At 38.0% G+C, this 24715-nt stretch overlaps 1 protein-coding gene across 3 annotated transcripts in view; it reads left to right on the top strand.

Moving 5' to 3' along the window:
* The window catches only part of mttp (microsomal triglyceride transfer protein), a 126720-nt gene that overhangs the window by 14685 nt on the left and 87320 nt on the right, over positions 1 to 24715 (top strand). For all 3 annotated transcript variants that reach the window (XM_061880789.1, XM_061880790.1, XM_061880788.1), the window contains exons 5-11: positions 10200 to 10307; positions 10374 to 10490; positions 12001 to 12140; positions 12218 to 12368; positions 18449 to 18606; positions 18709 to 18877; positions 18949 to 19056. In XM_061880789.1, coding sequence (XP_061736773.1) covers positions 10200 to 10307; positions 10374 to 10490; positions 12001 to 12140; positions 12218 to 12368; positions 18449 to 18606; positions 18709 to 18877; positions 18949 to 19056 — 951 coding nt within the window. The remainder of the gene's footprint in view (positions 1 to 10199; positions 10308 to 10373; positions 10491 to 12000; positions 12141 to 12217; positions 12369 to 18448; positions 18607 to 18708; positions 18878 to 18948; positions 19057 to 24715) is intronic.

Below are 24715 nucleotides of genomic sequence, written 5' to 3'. Positions count from 1 at the left end.
CCGTAATACTCACTTACATTTTGTTCCGAAATACTCACTTACCTTTTATTCCGTTATACTCACTTACCTTTTGTTCCGAAACACTCACATACTTTTTGTTACGTAATACTCACTTACCTTTTGTTCCGTCTCATCCAATGAAAACTTCTTGTTTTTCATTGAAAGGCTGTGGTGTCCAAAGTGCAGCCCACAGCTTTTTTTTTTTAGCTAACTTAGTAAGTACACACCATATTTTGGTCCTTAATCGCATGCTAATGCTAGCAGGCTAGCATTTGAAACACATTTTTCAGGTACACACATCAAAGTAATGTTTTTGGTACTCGACGCACGTTGCATTTTAGCACGCTAGATTGTATGCTAATTTATCAGTGTCTAATATTTTATACCTGTTAGCATGCTAGATTTGTTTTAGCTAATGTTGTAGGTAAACACCATACTTTTGTCCTTATTCGTATGCTAATGCTAGCCGGCTAGCATTTGGAACACATTTTTCAGTAATGGTTTTGGTACTTGACGCATGCTATCATGCTAGATTTTATGCTCATTTATCAGGTATACACCGCAGTGTCAAATATTTTATACCTGTTAGCATGCTAATGTTAATATGCTAGATTTGTTTTAGCTAATTTTGTGGGTACACACCATATTTTGGTCCTTGTTCGCATGCTAATGCTAGCAGGCTAGCATTTGAAACACATTTTTCAGGTACACACCTTAAAGTAATGTTTTTGGTACTTGACGCATTTTAGCATGCTATCATGCTGGATTTTATGCTCATTTATCAGGTATACACCTGATTGTATGCTAATTTATGAGGTATACACCACAGTGTCAAATATTTTGTACCTGTTAGCATGCTAACATTAGTATGCTAGCTTTTTTGGGGGGGGGGGCATATTTTCTAGGTACACACACCATATTTTGATCCTTGTTTGCATGCTAATACTAGCAGGCTAGCATTTGAAACACATTTTTCAGGTACACACCTCAAAGTAATGTTTTTGGTACTTGACGCATGTTGCATTTTAGCATGCTAGATTGTATGCCAATTTATCAGTGTCTAAAATGTTATACCTTTTAGCAGGCTAACGTAAGTATGCTAGCATTTTTTTTAGCTACTTTTGTAGGTAGACACCATATTTTGGTCCTTGTTCACATGCTAGTGCTAGCAAGTTAACATTTGAAACACATTTTTCAGGTACACACCTCAAAGTAATGTTTTTGGTACTTGACGCATGTTGCATTTTAGCACACTAGATTGTATGCCAATTGCTACTATTGTGCATTACTACTGTTGTGCATTATTATCATTGTGCATTACTACTATTGTGCATTATTATCATTGTGCATTACTACTATTGTGCATTGCTACTATTGTGCATTACTACTATTGTGCATTATTATCATTGTGCATTACTACTATTGTGCATTATTATCATTGTGCATTACTACTATTGTGCATTACTACTATTGCGCATTACTACTATTGTGCATTACTACTGTTGTGCACTATTATCATTGTGCATTACTACTTGTGTGCATTACTATTATTGTGCATTTATATTATTGTGCATTACTACTATAGTGCATTACTACTATAGTGCATTACTACTATTGTGCATTACTAATATAGTGCATTACTACTATTGTGCATTACTACTATAGTGCATTACTACTATTGTGCATTACTAATATAGTGCACTACTACTATTGTGCATTACTACTTGTGTGCATTACTATTATTGTGCATTTATATTATTGTGCATTACTAATATAGTGCATTACTACTATAGTGCCTTACTACTATTGTGCATTACTAATATAATGCACTACTACTATAGTGCATTACTACTATAGTGCATTACTACTTGTGTGCATTACTATTATTGTGCATTTATATTATTGTGCATTACTACTATAGTGCATTACTATTATTGTGCATTACTACTATTGTGCATTACTACTTGTGTGCATTACTATTATTGTACATTTATATTATTGTGCATTACTACTATTGTGCATTACTACTATAGTGCATTTCTACTATTGTGCATTACTACTATAGTGCATTACTATTATTGTGCATTACTAATATAATGCACTACTACTATAGTGCATTACTACTATAGTGCATTACTACTTGTGTGCATTACTATTATTGTGCATTTACATTATTGTGCATTACTACTATAGTGCATTACTATTATTGTGCATTACTACTATTGTGCATTACTACTTGTGTGCATTACTATTATTGTGCATTATATTATTGTGCTTACTACTATAGTGCATTACTACTATAGTGCATTACTAATATAGTGCATTACTACTATAGTGCATTACTACTATTGTGCATTACTACTTGTGTGCATTACTATTATTGTGCATTTATATTATTGTGCATTGCTAATATAGTGCATTACTACTATAGTGCATTACTATTATTGTGCATTACTACTATTGTGCATTACTACTTGTGTGCATTACTATTATTGTGCATTTATATTATTGTGCTTACTAATATAGTGCATTACTACTATAGTGCATTACTAATATAGTGCATTACTACTATAGTGCATTACTACTATTGTGCATTACTACTTGTGTGCATTACTATTATTGTGCATTTATATTATTGTGCATTACTAATATAGTGCATTACTACTATAGTGCATTACTACTATAGTGCATTCCTACTATTGTGCATTACTAATATAGTGCATTACTACTATAGTGCATTACTACTATTGTGCATTACTACTTGTGTGCATTACTATTGTGCATTTGTATTATTGTGCATTACTACTATAGTGCATTACTATTATTGTGCATTACTACTATTGTGCATTACTAATATAGTTCACTACTACTATAGTGCATTACTACTATAGTGCATTACTACTTGTGTGCATTACTATTATTGTGCATTTATATTACTGTGCTTACTAATATAGTGCATTACTACTATAATGCATTACTACTACTGTGCATTACTGATATAGTGCACTACTACTAAAGTGCATTACTACTATAGTGCATTACTACTTGTGTGCATTACTATTATTGTGCATTTATATTATTGTGCATTACTACTATAGTGCGTTACTACTATAGTGCATTACTATTATTGTGCATTACTACTATTGTGCATTACTACTTGTGTGCATTACTATTATTGTGCATTACTATTATTGTGCTTTTATATTACATTGCATTACTACTATAGTGCATTACTACTATAGTGCATTACTACTATTGTGCATTACTAATATAGTGCATTACTACTTGTGTGCATTACTATTATTGTGCATTTATATTATTGTGCATTACTTATATAGAGCATTACTACTATAGTGCATTACTACTATTGTGCTTTACTAATATAGTGCACTACTACTATAGTGCATTACTACTATAGTGCATTACTACTTGTGTGCATTACTATTATTGTGCATTTATATTATTGTGCTTACTAATACAGTGCATTATTACTATAGTGCATTACTACTATTGTGCATTACTAATATAGTGCACTACTACTATAGTGCATTACTACTATAGTGCATTACTACTTGTGTGCATTACTATTATTGTGCATTTATATTATTGTGCATTACTTTTATAGTGCATTACTACAATAGTGCATTACTATTATTGTGCATTACTACTTGTGTGCATTACTATTATTGTGCATTTATATTATTGTGCTTACTAATATAGTGCATTACTACTATAGTGCATTACTACTATTGTGCATTACTAATATAGTGCATTACTACTATAGTGCATTAGATAGATAGATAGATAGATAGATAGATAGATAGATAGATAGATAGATAGATAGATAGATAGATAGATAGATAGATAGATAGATAGTACTTTATTGATTCCTTCAGGAGAGTTCCTTCAGGAAAATTAAAATTCCAGCAGCAGTGTACAGAGTTGAGATCAATTTAAAGAAAAAAGTAAAAAGTAAATAATGGGAGTTTAAAAGGAAACAAAATAGAGAAATATTACAAAAAGAATAAAAACAATGGGAATAACAATATAACAGTAAAATAAGAATATAACAAGACAAAGTAGGCAGTAGTGACCGTGTTATGAAAACTTATTGCACTGTTAATGTTTTGCATCCCCTGTCATCCTAATACCCCCGTCCCCCGTCCCAGAGAGGAGTTGTACAGTCTAATGGCGTGTGGGACAAAGGAGTTCTTGAGTCTATTAGTCCTGCACTTGGGATGAAGCAGTCTAGCACTGAACAGGCTACTACTATTGCGCATTACTACTTGTGTGCATTACTGTTATTGTGCATTTATAGTATTGTGCTTTACTTATATAGTGCATTACTACTATAGTGCATTACTATTATTGTGCATTACTACTATTGTGATTTACTACTTGTGTGCATTACTATTATTGTGCATTTATATTATTGTGCTTACTAATATAGTGCATTACTACTATAGTGCATTACTACTATTGTGCATTACTACTTGTGTGCATTAATATTATTGTGCATTTATATTATTGTGCATTACTAATATAGTGCATTACTACAAGTTTGTGCCAGTAAACACACAGCAAGCCAGGACAAAACACACACACACACACACACACACACACACATGTACACACTCTCAATCACAGCAGGGCACAAGTATTTGAATATCTATTTGTGGCTGTCCTATCTGATGTTGCGGTGGTAAGCCAAATAAAGGCGGTGACGTCACAGGGTGCTGCTGGTGTCCAGGACATAACATGATATGTCCTGGACAGAAGTCACTATCTTCAGAAGTCACTATCTTCTGGGGTGTCCAAACTTTTCCACTGAGGGCCACACACAGACAAATTGTTAGATTTCATTTTCAAAACCAATACATTGTTCTGAGTCATAAAAAAATAATGGTAAAAATAAACCATATTAATTAATTTTACATTTTTTATTCAACGATTAAAGGTGCCATATGTAATAATGTGGCCAGAAATGGTACCGATATCGCAATTAGCATATTGAGAAGGAAGTAGGCACTGACACTACCCATATCCACATACCTTTTATTTGTACTAAATATATGTTGTCCTGTCAGTTGGCTGACACATGGACATACATGCTAACTAGCGTATGTTTGCCTGTATGTCCATGTCAGTGGGCTAGCATGCTAACTAAGCATCACACTAGGAGTTAACACCATCACACTAAGCATTGGTTGCAGGAACATACTAGCTTTGTCAGACAAGATCATAGACTGTACTGGACTATATAGTTTACATACCAAATGTACATTTCCATTTTATGCTAATTTATCAGGTATGCACCACAGTGTCTAATATTTTATACCTGCTAGCATGCTAACATTGGTATGGTAGCTTTTTTTTCCAGCTAATTTTGTAGGTAGATACCATATTTTGGTCCGTGTTCGCATGCTAATGCTAGCAGGCTAGCATTTGAAACACATTTTCCAGGTACACACCTCAAAATAATGTTTTAGGTACTTGACGCATGTTGCATTTTAGCACGCTAGATTGTATGTTAATTTATCAGTGTCTAATATTTTATATCTGCTAGCATGCCAACATTGGTATGCTAGCTTTTTTTTAGCTGATTTTGGAGGTGGATACCATATTTTGGTCCGTGTTCGCATGCTAATGCTAGCAGGCTAGCATTTGAAACAAATTTTTCAGGTACACACCTCAAAGTAATGTTTTAGGTACTTGACGCATGTTGCATTTTAGCACGCTAGATTGCATGCTAATTTATCAGTGTCTAATATTTTATACCTTTTAGCACGCTAACGTAAGTATGCTAGCATTTATTTTAGCTACTTTTGTAGGTAGACACCATATTTTGGTCCTTGTTCACATGTTAGTGCTAGCAGGCTAGCATTTGAAACACATTTTTCAGGTACACACCTCAAAGTAATGTTTTAAGTACTTGACGCGTTTTGCATTTTAGCACGCTAGATTGTATGCTAATTTATCAGTGTCTAATATTTTATACCTGTTAGTATTCTAACCTTAGTATGCTAGCTTTTTTTTTAGCTGATTTTGTATGTAGACACCATATTTTGGTCCGTGTTTGCATGCTAATGCTAGCAGGCTAGCATTTGAAAATAATTTTTCAGGTACACACCTCAAAGTAATGTTTTAGGTACTTGACGCATGTTGCATTTTAGCAGGCTAGATTGTATGCTAATTTATCAGTGTTTAATATTTTATACCTGCTAGCATGCTAACATTGGTATGCTAGCCTTTTTTTTTTTAGCTGATATTGTAGGTACACACCATATTTTGGTCCGTGTTCGCACGCTAATGCTAGCAGGCTAGCATGTGAAACACATTTTTCAGGTACACACCTCAAAGTAATGTTTTAGGTACTTGGCGCATGTTGCATTTTAGCACGCTAGATTGTATGCTAATTTATCAGTGTCTAATATTTTACACCTGCCAACATTCTAACATTGGTATGCTAGCTTTTTTTTTAGCTGATTTTGTAGGTCCACACCATATTTTGGTCCGTGTTCGCATGCTAATGCTAGCAGGCTAGCATTTGAAACACATTTTTCAGGTACACACCTCAAAGTAATGTTTTTGGTACTTGACGCATGTTGCATTTTAGCACGTTAGATTGTATGCTAATTTATCAGTGTCTAATATTTTATACCTGTTAGCATGCTAACATTGGTATGCTAGCTTTTTTTTTTTAGCTGATTTTGTAGGTAGACACCATATTTTGGTCCTTGTTGGCATGCTAATTCTAGCAGGCTAGCATTTGGAACACATTTTTCAGGTACGCACCTCAAAGTAATGCTTTTGGTACTTGACGCATGTTGCATTTTAGCATGCTATCATGCTAGATCGTATGCTAATTTATCAGGTATGCACCACAGTGTCAAATATTGTATATCTGTTAGCATGCTAACATTGGTATGCTAGATTATCTTTTTTTTAGCTAATTTTGTGGGTACACACCATATTTTGGTCCTTGTTTGCATGCTAATGCTAGCAGTCTAGCATTTGAAACACATTTTTCAGGTACACACCTCAAAGTAATGTTTGAGGTTAAAAGGTAAATGCCTGACTTACCTATCAAGGAGGAAATGAGCAAGTTTGGCGTCAGACGAAAAAATCTCCCATGGTCTCCATCTTCCAAAGGCATCAAATCCTGGTTTTGTTCCTGGCTTTGTCATGACTAAGTTGAGAATAGTAACTTTTAGATTTACTAAGGTCTGACATGTTTAGTAACTTTACCAGTGGCAGTAGCCAGACCAAGATGGCAACCTGGATGTGACACACTAAGACTTTCTAATCGGTCAAACGGTGGAGGGCGGGGCATCGGAATGAAAACAATAACCCTATTTCGGGGCTGTAAATATATTTATGAAATGAGCATATAAACTACTGTTATCAGTGATAGAGGTATTGGGAAAGAAGATGATTTATTAATGCCTTTTGACACATCATTTAATGATGACTTGACATGACATTATTACATATGGCTCCTTTAAGTCTATAAATCAATTCAGGTCCATTTTGTCGATATAAAGCAAATGTTTTAACACGTGTGTTGTAAAAGAACGCTTTTTCTATGGCTGAAACACAAAATATGCCATTTTTTCCCCAAAAAGATTTTCATAGTGGAATATTTGATGTCTTAAACATGTCAATAATTCATAACATTGTTTTATAATATATTATTGTTTTTAATCCTACAACAATGACTAATGATCCAAAAAGGCCCCCCTCCTAAAAGTGTTAAAAATAAGTCATACACTTTTTACTCTCAACAACAAAGTCTCTATAGATGAACTTCAGATCTATCCGTCTATTATAACATTTATATTATTTTTAATGTTTTTATTTTTTGCCCTTTTTGTCAAAGAACACTTTCTTTTTAACGCGGAAAACACGCAAAATATGCAATTTTTTCACCAAAAGATTTTCATATGATGTGAAGACATTTGAGTCATAAATATGTCAATAACTCATAACAACATTGCTTTAAATTCTTCTTTTTTTTTTTTACATCCTACAAAAATTACTAATGATACAAAAAGGCCTGACTCAAAAAAGTGTTAAAAATAAGTCATACACTTTTCACTTTCAACATCTACGTCTTCAACGTCTATTAGAACATTTCTATTATTTTTTCATGTTTTTATTTCGTGCCCCTTTTTGTCCAGAGATACTTTCTTCTTTTTTTTTAAATTCAAAGTGGAATATTTCCAGTTGAGTAACTGAAGACTTGAATACAGGTGCTGTTCATATTATTAGAATATCATGAAAAAGTTGATTTATTTCAGTAATTATATTCAGAACGTGAAACTTGCATATTATATCAATTCATTACACACATAGTGATATATTTGAGATGTTTATTTCTTTAAATTTTGATGATTAGTATTGACAATTACTGAAAATCCCAAATTCCGTATCTCAGAAAATTAGAATACTAGTTACGACTAGTACCAAAAAATATTTTTTTAGAAATGTGGGCCGACTGAAAAGTATGAACATGGAAAGTTTCAGCATGTACGGCAATCAATACTTAGTTGCAGCTCCTTTTGCCTGAATTGCTGCAGCAATACGGCGTGGCATGGAGTCCACCAGTCTGTTGCACTCCTCAGGTGTTATGAGAGCCCAGCTTGCTTTAATAGTGGCCTTCAGCTCTTCAGCATTGTTGGCTCTGGCATCTCGCATCTTCCGCTTCACAATACCCCATAGGTTTTCTGTGGGGTTAAGGTCAGGTGAGTTTGCAGGCCAATCAAGAACAGGGATACCATGGTCCTTAAACCAGGTACTGGTAGATTTGGCACTGTGTGCAGGTGCCAAGTCATGTTGGAAAATGAAATCTTCACCTCCATAAAATTGGTCCGCGGCAGGCAGCATAAAGTGTTCTAAAACTTCCTGGTAGACTGCTGCATTGACCCTAGACCTCAGGAAACACAGTGGACCAACACCAGCAGATGACATGGCACCCCAGACCATTACCGATTGTGGAAATTTGACACTGGACTTCAGGCAACGTGGATTCTGTGCCTCTCCTGTCTTCCTCCAGACTCTGGGACCTTGATTTCCAGAGGAGACACAAAATTGACTTTCATCTGAAAAACATAACTTTGGACCACTCAGCAGCAGTCCAGTCCTTTTTGTCTTGAGCCCAGGCAAGACGCTTTTGATGTTGTCTCTTATTCAAGAGTGGCTTTACACAAGGAATGCGACAGCTGAAGCCCATATCTTGCATACGTCGGTGCGTGGTGGTTCTTGAAGCACTGACTCCAGCTGCAGTCCACTCTTTGTGGATCTCCCCCACATTTTTTAATCGGTTTTATTTGACAATCCTCTCCAGGGCGCGGTTATCCCTCTTGCTTGTACACTTTTTTCTACCACATCTTTGTCTTCCCTTCGCCTCTCTATTAATGTGCTTGGACACAGAGCTCTGGGAACATCCAACCTCTTTGGCAATGACCTTTTGTGTCTTGCCCTCCTTCTTTAAAGTATCAATGGTCATCTTTTGGACAGTTGTCAAGTCAGCAGTCTTCCCCATGATTGTGTGTCATTCAGAATCAAAACGAGAGACCATTTAAAGGCTTTTCCAGGTGTTTTGAGTTAGTTAGCTAATTAGAGTATGGCACCAGGTGTCTTCAATATCTGACCTTTTCACCATATTCTAATTTTCTGAGATGTTGAATTTAGGGTTTTCATTGGTTGTCAGCTATAATCATCTCCTTTTTGGAAAAATACACTTGAAATGTATCAGTCCGTTTGGACTGAATGTATAAATTCTACAACTTTGACTTTCTAAATGGAATTAATGAAATAAATAAACATTTTCATGATATTCTAATAATATGACCAGCACCTATATGTCAATAATTCATAACAACATTGATTTGGATTCCTTATTAGCAAACAGCTGTGAAGACAAAAAGGCTGCTGGGCATATTTGGGTTATTAGAGTCAACATTACAACATCTCCTTGTTACATTTCACCCTTTTGTTCTTTTATGACACTTTTTGACGGTTAATTTTTTTCAATAGTATTTTTAGAATTGTTGAAAAATGAGCTGTGAGCCGCAAATGACGCCCGTGTGTCGGATGCTGAGCCCCCACAGGTTCCATGCCAAGGAAGTATTTGCCTTGTCCGCAGGTCAAACTAGCAACCTTCCTTTTCCATTGACCTATTTGTCTTTGTGCTGCAGGTCAGGGCCTTTTATTCCTACTGGGCGGAGCCTGCCGTCATTAAGAACCTCAAACGAGGGCTGTCCAGCATGTTGCAAGTGCAGCTCACCACTGGAAAAGTTATAGAGGTGAGAAAAAAGAAAAAGTATTCACAGAAGTGATTTTGCCGAGCTAACTGGACTGTTTGGCCTTAGAACGACGTGTCCGGAAGGTGCACAGTTGGTTACAAGGCAGAAGACAACCAGGTGACAAGAACTAAGTTCCTGCAGTCCTGCAAAACTGCAGAGAGCGGCTTCACCACACACAGTCAGGTAAGTCCTGGTCGGGGTCCACCTCATGTTGTATCGCACTAGGCCTTATTTACCCCAACACCAACTACAAGTTAGTTAGTTAGTTAGTTTATTACTTCTTCGGTCAGTGGTCAACAAAACAAACAAAGAGTTTTACGTAAACAAACAGTTGTACATTCACCAATTTAGAATGTTGCAGAGCAAAAGGGTTTAGGCTGAAGTTGAAGACTTATTGCGCCTAACCCTAGAAACAATGTCAAATACAAGATGAGCTGCCTAAAAATATGACATTTCTTTTGCACAACATATTATAAATACACCTTAAAGGGGAACATTATCACCAAACCTATGTAAGCGTCAATATATACCTTAATGTTGCAGAAAAAAGGCCAAGTATTTTTTTATCCGATTTCCGAACTCTAAATGGGTGAATTTTGGCAAATTAAACGGCTTTCTGTTTATCGGTCTTTTAGCTGACGTCACCGAGGTAACACACCCGCCATTTTCATTTTCACATTACAAACACCGGGTCTTAGCTCTGTTATTTTCCGTTTTTTCGACTATTTTTTGGAACCTTGGAGACATCATGCCTCGTCGGTGTGTTGTCGGAGGGTGTAACAACACTAACAGGGAGGGATTCAAGTTGCACCACTGGCAAGAAATCTGCCGCCAGACCCCCATTGAATTTGCCAGAGTGTCTCCACATTTTACCGGCGATGCTAAGACAGACATGGCACAGAGATGTATGGATAACCTGCAGGTGCATTTGCAACGATTAAATCAACGAAATCACAAAGGTGAGTTTTGTTGATGTTGTTGACTTATGTGCTAATCAGACATACTTGGTCACGGCATGACTGCCAGCTAATCGATGCTAACATGCTACGCTAATCGATGCTAACATGCTATTTACGCTAGCTGTATGTACATTTGAAACTAGATACCCACATTTAATGCGAAACAAACACTTACCAATCGACGGATTTAAGTTGCTCCAGTGTCACAAGATGCGAAAGTCCTGATCGTTTGGTCCGCATATTTTACCGGCGATGCTAATAAGGCAGTCATGATATGGGCCACTTCATTAGGTACACTCATGCTATGGCCAAATAGCATCAATAGCTATTCGCTCAATAGCTTCAATTTCTTCTTCAATTTCGTTTTCGCTATCAGCCTCTATACTCCGACCATCTGTTTCAATACATGCGTAACCTGTTCAATCGCTTAAACCCCTGAAATCCGAGTCTGAATCCGAGCTAATGTCGCTGTATCTTGCTGTGGTAACCGCCATGTTGTTTGTATTGGTAGCCCTGTATGACAACAAAGGGAAATGGACAGTCGCATCGCAAATAGCGAAAATCAAGAACTTTAAAGCTTTTTTTAGGGATATTCCAGGAGGTGGAAAATTTTGAAAAAACCTTCGAAAAATAAAACAAGCCACTGGGAACTGATTTTTATTGTTTTTAACCCTTTTGAAATTGTGATAATGTTCCCCTTTAAGCGGGCCCTTAAAACACGTTTGAATGCCCAGGTTTTGGGTGTGGCCCGGAAGTCGCGCTCCGTCACGGTGTTCACACTGGAAGAAGGTTTCATCCGCTCGGCCGTGGCTGAAGAAGAACATTGGCTGATCGTCAACGCTCACCGCTCCTCATCAGCCAAGATTTTGTCCAGGTGAGTAACCAGCTCATGGAAAAACTCCATCATTATCGTTTCCTGCTTTGAAAAGGTTAAAAAAACGTCTTTTTCAGGCAAACCTTCACCCTGGTGGGCACAGAGGCCGGACCTCTGGAGGCGGCTGGGGAAGACCCTTCCATGGTGGTCAAGTCCATTGATGCCAAGCTGGCAGCTGTTGGTATCATGGCGGAGAAGATGAAATCCAAGTGCAAGAAATGTCCCTCTGTGAGTGATGGCTGACACACTTTTCTCCTGGAACTGTTTCTTGTTGCCCATTCTTAGACACAGGGCTGAAAACTGGATCACAATATGAGTGTTTCGTATCGGTCCGTATCGCTAAATAATATACTTTTTTATGACTTGTTGAAATTAAGGACAATAAGAAAAATATTAATAAGGGCTGGGCGATATATCAATATTCTCGATATATCACAGGTTCGTCTCTGTGCGATATAGAAAATGACTTTATGGTGATATTGGAGTATACCTTCTCACGCAGTTGCTTTTAGCTGCGGGCATTACACTACAGCCGCGTTTTTCAAAGTGTGTGGCGGGCCCCACTGGTGGGGAATAGAGACATGACAGGTGGGGCGCGAGGAATGGGAGGAAATTTCACTTTGATTTTTAATTTTTTTTTTTAAATTATATTCTTAGATTTTTTTGTTTACAACCCCATTTTCTATACAAACTGTAAATAACTTTGTGATTGTGTCTGTGAAATCCACTATATAAATTAATGTAAATTACTTATTTTTCTTGTAGGCTTCAAATTTGTAGGTTGGAGCGAAAGTTTGACAGATGCAACAGTCAGTAACTAATGGGGGCGGGGCTAAGCGGAAGAAACTTTCGCGCGAATGGGTAGCAGCAAAATTAAAAGCTGTCCCACTGTCAAACGACACAGTTGCGAGACGTATATGCGACGTTGCAAGTGATCTTGAGGAACAACTCGTAGACAAATTATAAGAAAATAGTTTTGCTTTACAAGTGGACAAAGCTACTGACGGCAATAAAGACTGCCTGTTCATCGCATACATGATACGTCCGCTTTGTGAATGGCGAGTCACTGTACGAGGATTTGCTGTTTTGCAAATACAAAAAAAATAGAGCCAGTGCTGATGGCTGTTCAAGATAATGGACAGTTTCCTCAAAGAACACGACCTTAAATGGGAAAACTGTGTGGGCTTTTGCTCTGATGGCGCACAGACCATGGCAGGGTCAAGAAACGGGCTGCAGGTTCTAATAAAGAGGGTTGTGCCAAATGCGCATTGGACACACTGTCATTCACCAGGAAGCACTCGCGTCAAGGCAGCTCAGCCCCGAACTCAATGAGGTTTAAACAGATGTTGTGAGCGCGGTAAATTTGATCAAAACACGAAAAAGTGGCGTTTTAATAAATTTATTATTGAACTTGATGCAAGTTATTTGATTTATTATTGAACTTGATGAAAGTTATTTGATTTATTATTGAACTTGATGCAAGTTATACCACAGTTGCACAGTTATTTTATTTAATATTGAACTTGATGTTATTTTATGTTATTGAGTTTGAATGTATACAACTTGATGTTACTTGATGTTCAATAAATTTGAAAATGTTAAGTTTGGCATTAGCGTTCTGTTTGGGCGATGGGGGCAGGTGGGGCTTGAAAACTCCCCCTTGTCCAAAGTGGGGGATGACAAAAAAAGTTTGAGAACAACTGCACTACAGGCTCTTTCTTGTCTCTCCTTCTCACAGAGACATAAAACAAGCGCACCTTCTTACACACGTCACATACTGTCACCTCATACCTCACATACGTATACGCCCTCGCGGAGCAGAGTGGTAGCAGCGTGGGTAAAGTTAAATGTAATGCTAGCGGAGCCGTGCGAGCGGTAATACGAGAGAAAAAAGGTGCCAATCTGGTAACAAATGAAGGAAGAATTAATTCCCGAGAAAAACAGCGGGGGGGGGGTCCGATGTCTGGCGGTGGTTTGGCTTCAAGTGGGAATATGTCGAACAGACAACCGTGATTTGTCTAGTGTGGGGCAAAAGCGTGGCTACAAAAAGTAGCATTACTGCTAATGTGTAGTATCATTTGAAAAGTCATCTGCTAGAGAATGAAGAGTGCTTACTCTGCATGTCAACATCTCAGATCGGTGCCACACCAACAAAATACCGAAGTAACCATTTCCAGATCAACAGCGTATGAAAAAAATAGTCAACAACAGAAGGAGATAACGTCCGCAGGAACCTACCACATAGCGAAGGACATACACTATTTGATTTCCTATTATGCAGCTCATTTTTATTTGAGCAGGGCGGCATAGCTCGGTTGGTAGAGTGGCCGTGCCAGCAACTTGAGGGTTGCAGGTTCGATTCCCGCTTGTGCCATCCTAGTTACTGCCTTTGTGTGCTTGGGCAAGACACTTTACCCACCTGCTCCCAGTGCCACCCGCACTGGTTTAAATGTAACTTAGATATTGGGTTTCACTATGTAAAGTGTTTTGAGTCACTTGAGAAAAGCGCTATATAAATATAATTCACTTCACACATACTGAAATATCTTGTGACATCATGCACAAAAGTGCACTTTATTTGTTTTCAACTATTGTAGTGGCGTTCTGTACAAAAAGTGCACTTTAATTTAGTGTTGTTTTGATATGTCATCTTAGTGACATCATGCACAAAAGTGCACTCGTAGCTGGTTTTAAAATGTCTCTGGCAATCTTGCACCTTCTGTTTTGGATTGGTTGATTGAAACTTTTATTAGTAGATTGCACAGTACAGTACATATTCCGTACAACTGACCACTAAATGGTAACACCCCAATAAGTTTTTCAACTGTTTATCTATTTACAAAAAAGTGCGTGTGTGTAAGTACAGATTTTTGTATTATTTGTTAAAGGGCAACTTAAATGTAAATGCTGAATGACTATATTTCTTTTTGTATTACAAAATTATTAGAAAAGGTAACTTAATTGAATGTAAACATTTTTATGTTGGGCATATAAGCTTTTTTGCTTCTGCCTGTTTCAGTCATGTTATTCATTTTTGAATCGTGATCCATGTTTGAATATGTTTTTGTTAGACTGAAAATAAACTGAAACTGAAACGTAATTACATAACGAAATGACATGAATGTTTGTGCCACTGCTTAATAACTGTTTCATAAATACACTTTTGCTAAATTGACTTGGTTGTGATGTAAATCTCAAAATATCGAGATATATATCGTGTATCGCGATACGGCCTGAAAATATCGAGATATTAAAAAAGGCCTAATATATATAATGTGCATTACTAATATAGTGCATTACTACTATAGTACTATAATACTAATGTATATAATGTAAACATTTATTTTTTAAAAATTTTAATCGTATTAATATATATATATATATTAGGGCTGGGCAACGATTAAAAATTTTAATCGAAGTTAATCGCACCATTTCTCCGATTAATCGCGATTAACTGCATTGTATACGCAAAGCCCAATAATGATTTCAAAAGTAGTGTGTAGTGCACCTTTATTGGAATATTCCCTCACAAGAACAAAAGCGCCAAAACATTTGTTGTGCAAACACAATTTAAATCAGTCCTTGTTAAACAGTAGCAGTTAAATAGCATATTTTATGAAAATCAACTCAAAAAATGTAAATACAAACATTTAAGCTTACTGCCACTGCCAGGGTATTTAAGTTATCCTGTTTGTTATGGAAAATAAATATAATCTACATACAAATCTCTGAGCCACAATCATAACATCTGAACAGGCAATTTCTGAGGTAACAGCAGAATTTTTTTTTTTTATCAGGGTCTTATGTTTAAAAAACCTATATTATAGGTAGTGGGCTGTTTTAGGGAATTTTTGATCAAATTATCCGTAGTAGCAATATTAATAATGTTGTGTTTATTCTGCGTAGTGCACTTAAAATAATTATGACCATATCTAGGAATTGATATGATGGGAATTTTCCGATTGTTTGCTTGGTGCTTTGATAAACTGAACGCATATACATGGTACTATTTGTAATGTTATGAGCCAGGGAAATAAAGAACTACCCTACCCAGCATGCAACAGGAGTGACGAGCATGCGCGGTAGCCCGGTATAGGTTGTGTCGCCATGACAGCATCTTGTATGTTGTGATATGCACGCTCTGAAAGTAAACATTAAGAACTCAGCCAACACGCCTCGTCTGCATTATTGATAAATAGACAGACAACACATATACTCCGCTGCTTCACAGGCCGCTGGATGTATCTGGCAAAGTATTCCCATGCTAGCTAGCCGGTCTAGCAAGCACGCGTCATTCAGTCCAAAACGGCCCGATCTATCCACATCCAGAATTGTCTGGCGGTCGTAAGTGATCCCGGAGTGACCACGCTGTAAGCCAGCCATGAAATTTGCAGAATTGTCCGGTATTTTTGCCAAATGTTCCATCTTTACCAAGAGCCCCTCGAAGCCGAAGCACGTCCGGGCGTCGCCATCTTGCTAAGAAAAGGCGTTAACAAAATAAAAGCATGTAAACAACATACGCAAATGTGCGATAAAATAATTGTCGGCGTTAATAGATTGATGAGTTAACGCGTAATTAACGCATTAATTTGCCCACCCCTAATATATATATATATATATATATATATATATATATATATATATATATATATATATATATATATATATATATATATGTACATATGTGTATATCTATATACACATATACATATATGTGTGTGTATATATATATGTCTGTGTGTGTGTATATATATATATGTGTGTGTGTGTGTGTGTGTGTGTGTGTGTATATGTATGTATATATCAAACATTTTATCAAACGCATTTTTTAATTGATATTGATTACGTGTCCATTGTGAAATATAATGATCTTGCTTCATCGCCTAGCGCTAGTTATAGCTATGTTATGGGATCGGATCGGGGGCCAGTATCTGCCAAGCCCAGCCGATCTTTACATCAGTTGTGAGCTAAACATCGTACTCACGTGTATGATCTTTTCAAAAAGGAAGCATGCTCTGGGAGACACAATGACATGTCCACCTTACTTGTTACGCACATGAAGGAGGTGCATGCAGGAATTCTAGGAAGGTGCGTGTCATGCCAGAACTCCGGCTTCAATTTGAGGGCAAACCGCAGGCGTCGTCTCGAAGCCACTTTGAACATTCCAATCCTCGCCACAATGGTGGAAAAATAGTTTTTTCCATGTAGCATTATCACTGGAGGACTAAGCATGCTACAGGCAAACACCGAGCAGGAGGACACAAGAAGCTAACCACTAAAGCTTCAATGTAAAGTAGGGGAGAGCGATCCAGATGTCCATAGTATCAATGCCTAGTATATATATTGTTTACCTGTTTGTTTTACATCCCATCCATCCATTTTCTACCGCATATTCCCTTTTGGGCTTGCGGGGGGCGCTGGCGCCTATCTCAGCTACAATTGGGCGGAAGGCGGAGTACACTCTGGACAAGTCGCCACCTCATCGCAGGGCCAACACAGATAAAAAAAAAAAGTTTTAGTTTTTTAGTAATTTTTGCTTTTGTTAAACCATTGTCCACTATCCACTTTATTTTGATTTACAACAATAGTACCACATTTTAAATGTAATAAGATAATCAGACATTAGACTATAATCTATTGTCAAATATCGGATCGGATGCCAGCCGATTGTTATCTTCTAAAGCAGGGGTCGGGAACCTTTTTGGCTGAGAGAGCCATGAAAGCCAAATATTTTAAAATGCAGTTCCTTGAGAGCCGTATAATATTTTTAACACTGAATGCAACTGTCAGGTTCAAACACTGATGGCATCTATTAAACAGAACAAGAAGCAAGGAATTAAACAGAGACTGGATTCAATTTAGCTCAATGAGGAGAAATGCATGGACCTGTACCCTTGTACAGTGTCGTCCCACGCTCTGAAAAGATAATTCTACGCCTCCTCTTTTATTTGAACTTTCCCTAATTACAACAACTAAATGCGTGCATCTCTTATTCTTTTTTAATAACATTGTTATTCTGAAGGTAACCAATGATAAATAAAATACTTTTGACCATTAATGCGACTTCTTGAACAGGTGAGATAGAAACGGATGGATCGATTAAAATGCATGAGAATGTTTTATATTTTGAATGTTATTTTTAACCAGCGGAATTATTAATTACTTATCGTGTTAAGCAATCTCAGCTAAGATTTATCAGAGAGCCAGATGCGGTCATCAAAAGAGCCACATCTGGCTCTAGAGCCATAGGTTCCCGACCCCTGTTGTAAAGATTGAACCACTGACCTACTTTGTGTTGTGCCTCTCAGCTTTTTGAACACTGGAAAGCTGTTCAGAAGAAACTGGAGCCGGAGAGTCTATCCAAGGCCACGGCCCCTCGCAGCTTCCTGGCTCTCATCCAGAGCATCAGAAAAGGATCCAAAGACGAAATCCTCAAAGTACTGAAGAGCGCCAGCAAAACCTCTCTGTAAGCAGACCTTTCCTTCATGACATCATCGCTCTCATTCTGTAAGTTCATTGAATATTTAATCTTCGACCCTCCGTTCATTATTTGGACTTTTGATCTCAGTCCTCAATTGGTGGATGCTGTCACCTCCTCCCAAACCTCAGCATCTTTGGATGCCATGCTTCAGTTCCTCAACTTCACCGACGCCAAAGGTCTGGTTCTGCAGGAGAGGTTTCTGTACGCCTGCGGATTTGCCTCGCATCCCAACGAGCGCATGCTGCAGGCTCTGCTGGTCAGTGCGCATGCTTCTCAAGGCGCCAAGACACCGACCAGTTACTTAAACATTTTGCTGTGGATGTGCAGGACATTTCTAAAGGGAAGATCGGCAGCACGGACATCAAGGAGTCTGTGGTCATCATCATGGGAGCCCTGGTCCACAAGCTGTGTCAGAAAGGAGGATGCAACTTGCCGGTGAGACCCGATAGCAGGATGTTCATTTATGTTTGCGTGTGTTCTGCCTCCTTCTTCTCGGTGGAAGGACAGCGTGGGTTTGTGAAGGATGAAGGACCACGCCGGTGCTGATTGTTGAACAAAGAGTCATTTATTGATGGAGCGAGGATAACATCAGGTCCTGCAAGTTACGTGTGGAGGACTCTAGCCAAATGATATCAGACAAGCAGTTCTTATAGACCGGCTCTCTGGAGCTTTTTCAAAAATTTATAAAAAATGTAAAAAATTAAGGGGAAAAAAATACAAAAAATATATTTTTTTGCTTTAATACGGTTTCTGTCGGACAGGGGTCAGCAACCCAAAATGTTGAAAGAGCCTCATAGGACCAAAAATACAAAAACAAATCTGTCTGGAGCCGCAAAAAAATGAAAAGCTATATATACTGTAAGTCCTATAATTTTAATAGGGACGGCGTGGCGCAGTGGAAGAGTGGCCGTGCGCAACCCAAGGGTCCCTGGTTCAATTCCCACCTGGTACCAACCTCGTCACGTCCGTTGTGTCCTGAGCAAGACACTTCACCCTTGCTCCTGATGGATGCTGGTTAGGGCCTTGCATGGCAGCTCCCTCCATCAGTGTGTGAATGTGTGTGTGAATGTGGAAGTGGTGTCAAAGCACTTTGAGTACCTTGAAGGTAGAAAAGCGCTATACAAGTACAACCCATTTATCATTATCATTTATAATGAAGACAACACATGATGTAAGTGTCTATATTACCTATAATAGCCTACTATCAAAATTACTATGTGTCGCACTCAAGCAAATCTTCGTTGACAGAAATGTTGAAATTGTATATATTTATTTTACACATTTTTACAACATTAGAAACTATTAGTAAATCATATATATGTATGTTTATTGTTCTTCGGTCGATGGTCAACAAAGCAAACAAACAGTTGTACATTCATAGATCGAAAATAAAAAGTTGTACATTCATAGATTGAAAATAAAAAATGTTGCAGACCGAAAGGGTTTAAGCTGAAGTTAAACACTTATTGCGCCTAACCCTGTAAACAATTTCCAGTACAAAATAAACTTGCCGAAAATTATAAAATGTCCTTTGCACAACTTATTATAAATACACATTATAAACAACATGAACGTAGTTCAATTTTATACACAGTACAGGCATGTGAAATATCCCTGTGTACATATTAGACCTTTGCTCTAATTATATATACAATATATACAAACAATTGTACTTCTATTATTATTTATATCTCATGTTTAATTTTTAATTAACATTAATCATAGTATTAACTACAATGTTGATTCAAGAGTGATATATTTTTTCAAGACATTGGTCTTAAAGTGTTTTTAAAATGTGTGAATGGAACTGGAACATTTTAAGGAATCATCCAAGCTGTTCCAGAGTTGAACTCCTCTAACAGAAACACATCTACTTTTTAAGCTTGTTCTTATTTTTGCTTTCTGAAAGAAAGCTGAACCTCTGAGATCATAGGGATTCTCTCTGGGTTTAAATCTCACTCAAATCAGAGGCTACTCTGGGGGGACGGCATGGCGAAGTTGGGAGAGTGGCTGTGCCAGCAATCTGAGGGCTACTGGTTCAATCCCCACCTTCTACCATCCTTGTCACGTCCGTTGTGTCCTTGGGCAAGACACTTCACCCTTGATCCTGATGGGTCCTGGTTAGCGCCTTGCATGGCAGCTCCCGCCATCAGTTTGTGAATGTGTGTGTGAATGTGGAAATACTGTCAAAGCGCTTTGGGCTCCTTAAAAAGGGGTAGAAAATCGCTATACAAGTACAACCATTTACCATTTATTTTTTACTCAGAAGGTGAAACTCCTGGAAATGACTGTCTCAGAATGGCCAAAGGTATAGATGTGTGTGTCCAACTTAAAGGAATCGGCAGGCTGTTTTCTTTTAATAGATTTATTACAATCTTTGGCAAGCTAGGTAATGTTTGCTGTGGTCTGGAACAACATGGCACACAAACACCTATCTGAAATGCACCCAATATTACATACAGATAATGTTTCATGAGACATGCAAAACTAAATTATAAAAAAAAGAATATAAAAGTAAAGGATATTAAATTATCTCAAATATAGCTACAAATGAGGCATAATGATGTAATATGTACATACAGCTAGCCTAAATAGCATGTTAGCATCGATTAGCTTGCAGTCATGCAATGAACAAATATGCTTGATAAGCACTCCACACAATTCAATAACACCAACAAAGCTCACCTTTGAGCATTCACGCACAGTATAAAAGGTCTGGTGGACAAAATGAGACAAAGAATGAGTGGCATAAAATGTCTTTCCCTGGCATCATTGAATAAAGTTATACATGTTTACAAACTACGGTGAGTTCAAAGATCGCTAAAATCAGTAGGACAAAACGGTGCTCGCCAAATACTCTCATCAGAGAATCATGTTTGATATAAACAGTGGGATTTCTAATAATTAGGGAGGTTTGTCTCATGTGGTCCTCCAACAGAAACCTTAATAAAACAAAAAAAAAATGTTCCCCTATCTTTTTGTATTTTCATACATTTTTGATAAAGCTCCAGGGAGCCACAAGGATGTGCTAAAGAGAGCAGAGGTTGCAGACCCCTGCTGTAGGAGGACAAACATGACACAAACCTCCCTAATTGTTATAAAGCACACTATTTAAATTAAACATGCTTCACTGATTCGAGTATTTGGCGAGCGCCGTTTTGTCCTACTAATTTTGGCGGTCCTTGAACTCACCGTAGTTTGTTTACATGTACAACGTTCTCCGACGTTGTAGGACAGGGGTCGGGAACCTTTTCGGCTGAGAGAGCCATGAAAGCCAAATATTTCTAAATGTATTTCCGTGAGAGCCATATCATATTTTTTAACACTGAATACAACTAAATGCGTGCATTTTTAAGTAAGACCAACATTTTTAGAGTATAATAAGTCTCTTATTATTTTTAATAACATTGTTATTCTGAAGCTAACCAATAATAAATCAAATGTCATGTCTGTTGATCATGTTTTTGTTTGGCCATGTGCTGTTTGTCTTTTGGACTCTTTAAGTTCCTGTTTTTTTCCACTCCCTTGTCTGGTTTCCTTGTTTACTCATTTTGTCCACCTGTCTCTGCTGGACAAAATGCCCCCTCACCTGCTTCCCAAGCACTAATCAGAGGCAGTATTTAAGCTTGTCTTTGCCAGTCAGTCGCCCTGGCATCAATGTGATCTTTTTTTGCTCTGTGCTGACTTGTTTCATGCCTTGCCATAGTTTCGTGCTTCAGGCCATGCAAGTAAGTTTTTTTTAATTTATGTTCATAGTCTGTTTATGCGTTAGCTTTCTTCCTTAGCCCAAGCTGTGCCTCCGCTGTGAGCGATTTTTGTTTGTATTTTTTCAAATTTAAATTAAGTCATGTTTTTGCCTAAATGCCATGTCTGCCTTCCTGGGAGAACGACCCCGCAGCAAGCTGCGACCCCCCCCATCATGACATGAATACTTCTTACCATTAATGCGACTACTTGAACAGGTGCGGTAGAAAATGGATGGATTTAAATGCATGAGAATGTTTTATATTTTGAACGTTATTTTTAGCACTGTGAATTCCAGCGGAATTATTCATAATTATCGTGTTAAGCAATGTCAGCTAAGATTTATCTGAGAGCCAGATGCAGTCATCAAAAGAGCCACATCCGGCTCTAGAGCTTTAGGTTCCCTACCCCTGTTCTAGGACATGTTTTATGCCACTTCTTTTCCTGTCTCATTTTGGCCACCAAACTTTTAACGTTGTGCATGAATGCACAAAGGTGAGTTTTGTTGATGTTATTGACTTGTGTGGACTGATAATCGGACATATTTGGTGCAAGCTAATCAATGCTAACATGCTATTTGGGCTAGCTATATGTACACATTTTATCATTATGCCTCATTTGTAGCTATATTTGAGCTTATTTAATATTCTTTAAGTCCTCTTAATTCAATTTATATCTCATGACACTATCTGTATGTAATATGGCTTTTAAATTTTTGCGGCTTCAAACATATTTGTTTTTGTATTTTTGGACCAATATGGCTCTTTCAACATTTTAGGTTGCCGACCCCTGGTCTAGACTGATATGATTTAATCTTCGTTCCTAAGGTTCATGGTATCGGAGTTGACGTCGCCATAACCATAAGGCATGTCCGTCAATGCATTTGAGGAACTAAGGGTTTCCGAGGCCTTGCGCTCAGCTCATAACTAATCTTTGGCGTCATATAAACATAGTATGAGCACTCACGGCGATCTGGTTGTCTTCCTGCATGCTACTAATCACAGGTGTCAGTGTGTCACCAATCACAGGTGTCAAACTCAAGGCCCCCGGAGCCAGATCTCGCTTACCACGTAATTGTATGTGGCCCGTGAAGGCTTGGAATTAATACGCTTTTGTAAAATACCTTATCTTGTTTCGCTAAATGTAGCATACATTCATTTTAAACTTTGATATCATCCAATATTGCAACAAATCTTATATTATCATACTTGCCAAGCATTGTTTGGTTCAAATATAAAATAACTTAAATAGTTTGCATGTTCTCCCCGCGACTGCGTGGGTTCCATCCGGGTACTCTGGCTTCCTCCCACTTTCAAAGACATGCACCTGGGGATAGGCCCCTCCCACCTCCAAAGACATGCACCTGGGGATAGGCCCCTCCCAACCCCAAAGACATGCACCTGGGGACAGGCTCCTCCCACTTCCAAAGACATGCACCTGGGGATAGGCCCCTCCCACCTCCAAAGACATGCCCCTGGGGATAGGCCCCTCCCACCTCCAAAGACATGCACCTGGGGATAGGTTGATTGGCAACACTAAATGGTCTCTAGTGTGTGAATGTTGTCTGTCTATCTGTGTTGGCCCTGCGATAAGGTGGCGACTTGTCCAGGGTGTACCCTGCCTTCTGCCCGAAGCACAGCTGAGATAGGCTCCAGTGACCCCAAAAGGGACAAGCGGTAGGAAATGGATGGATGGATCCACTTGACTTATGATTACAAAGCAAATTATCCATGAAATTGTAAAAAATTACAATATATTTGTGTAATTTACAGTGTTTTTTTATTGCTAGTTGCTGTAAAATGTAAAAAAAAAAACTTAACCAAATGCATGTATCGTATGCATGTTCAAAATTACAGAACTGAACTGTTTTTTTTTTTACAGTGAATACCGGCGACTGAGCTGCCAGTTTTTATTTTTACAGTAAAATCTCTTTTTAGTGAGTATTATTTTGGGGAAAACGGTAATTCCCATTTCCAGTAATATGTTGTAATATGTTGTTTTCTGTCTTGCCTCTTGGTGAGGGCGGTCGCATTGAGATCGGGCCAAGTCCACAAAAACATTTCAACATCTCACCCACGTTAATTGGGCATACATGCACTCACACGCCCCTCCCCAAATCAACGCCTTCACCACTGCTTAATTCCTCTGGGGTTGTGGATGGCTGAGTAGCGCTTTATAGCAGCAGCCGGCCTCCAGGGCCTCAACTCCCTCCCCCCACCCCCCGTTGCAAGTTGGTGTGATTACATGTACCATGTTTATGTGTGCCATGCACTCTTCCCCCTTTCCCAATGTCACCTTTTTCTCACCTTTTTAAAGGGGAACATTATCACAATTTCAAAAGGGTTAAAAA

This window comes from Nerophis ophidion, linkage group LG20 (genome assembly GCF_033978795.1).
Source record: "Nerophis ophidion isolate RoL-2023_Sa linkage group LG20, RoL_Noph_v1.0, whole genome shotgun sequence".
Lineage (NCBI taxonomy): Eukaryota > Metazoa > Chordata > Actinopteri > Syngnathiformes > Syngnathidae > Nerophis > Nerophis ophidion.
Note: the sequence above shows the minus strand (reverse complement) of the source record. Positions and strands in the feature narration are given on the sequence as shown.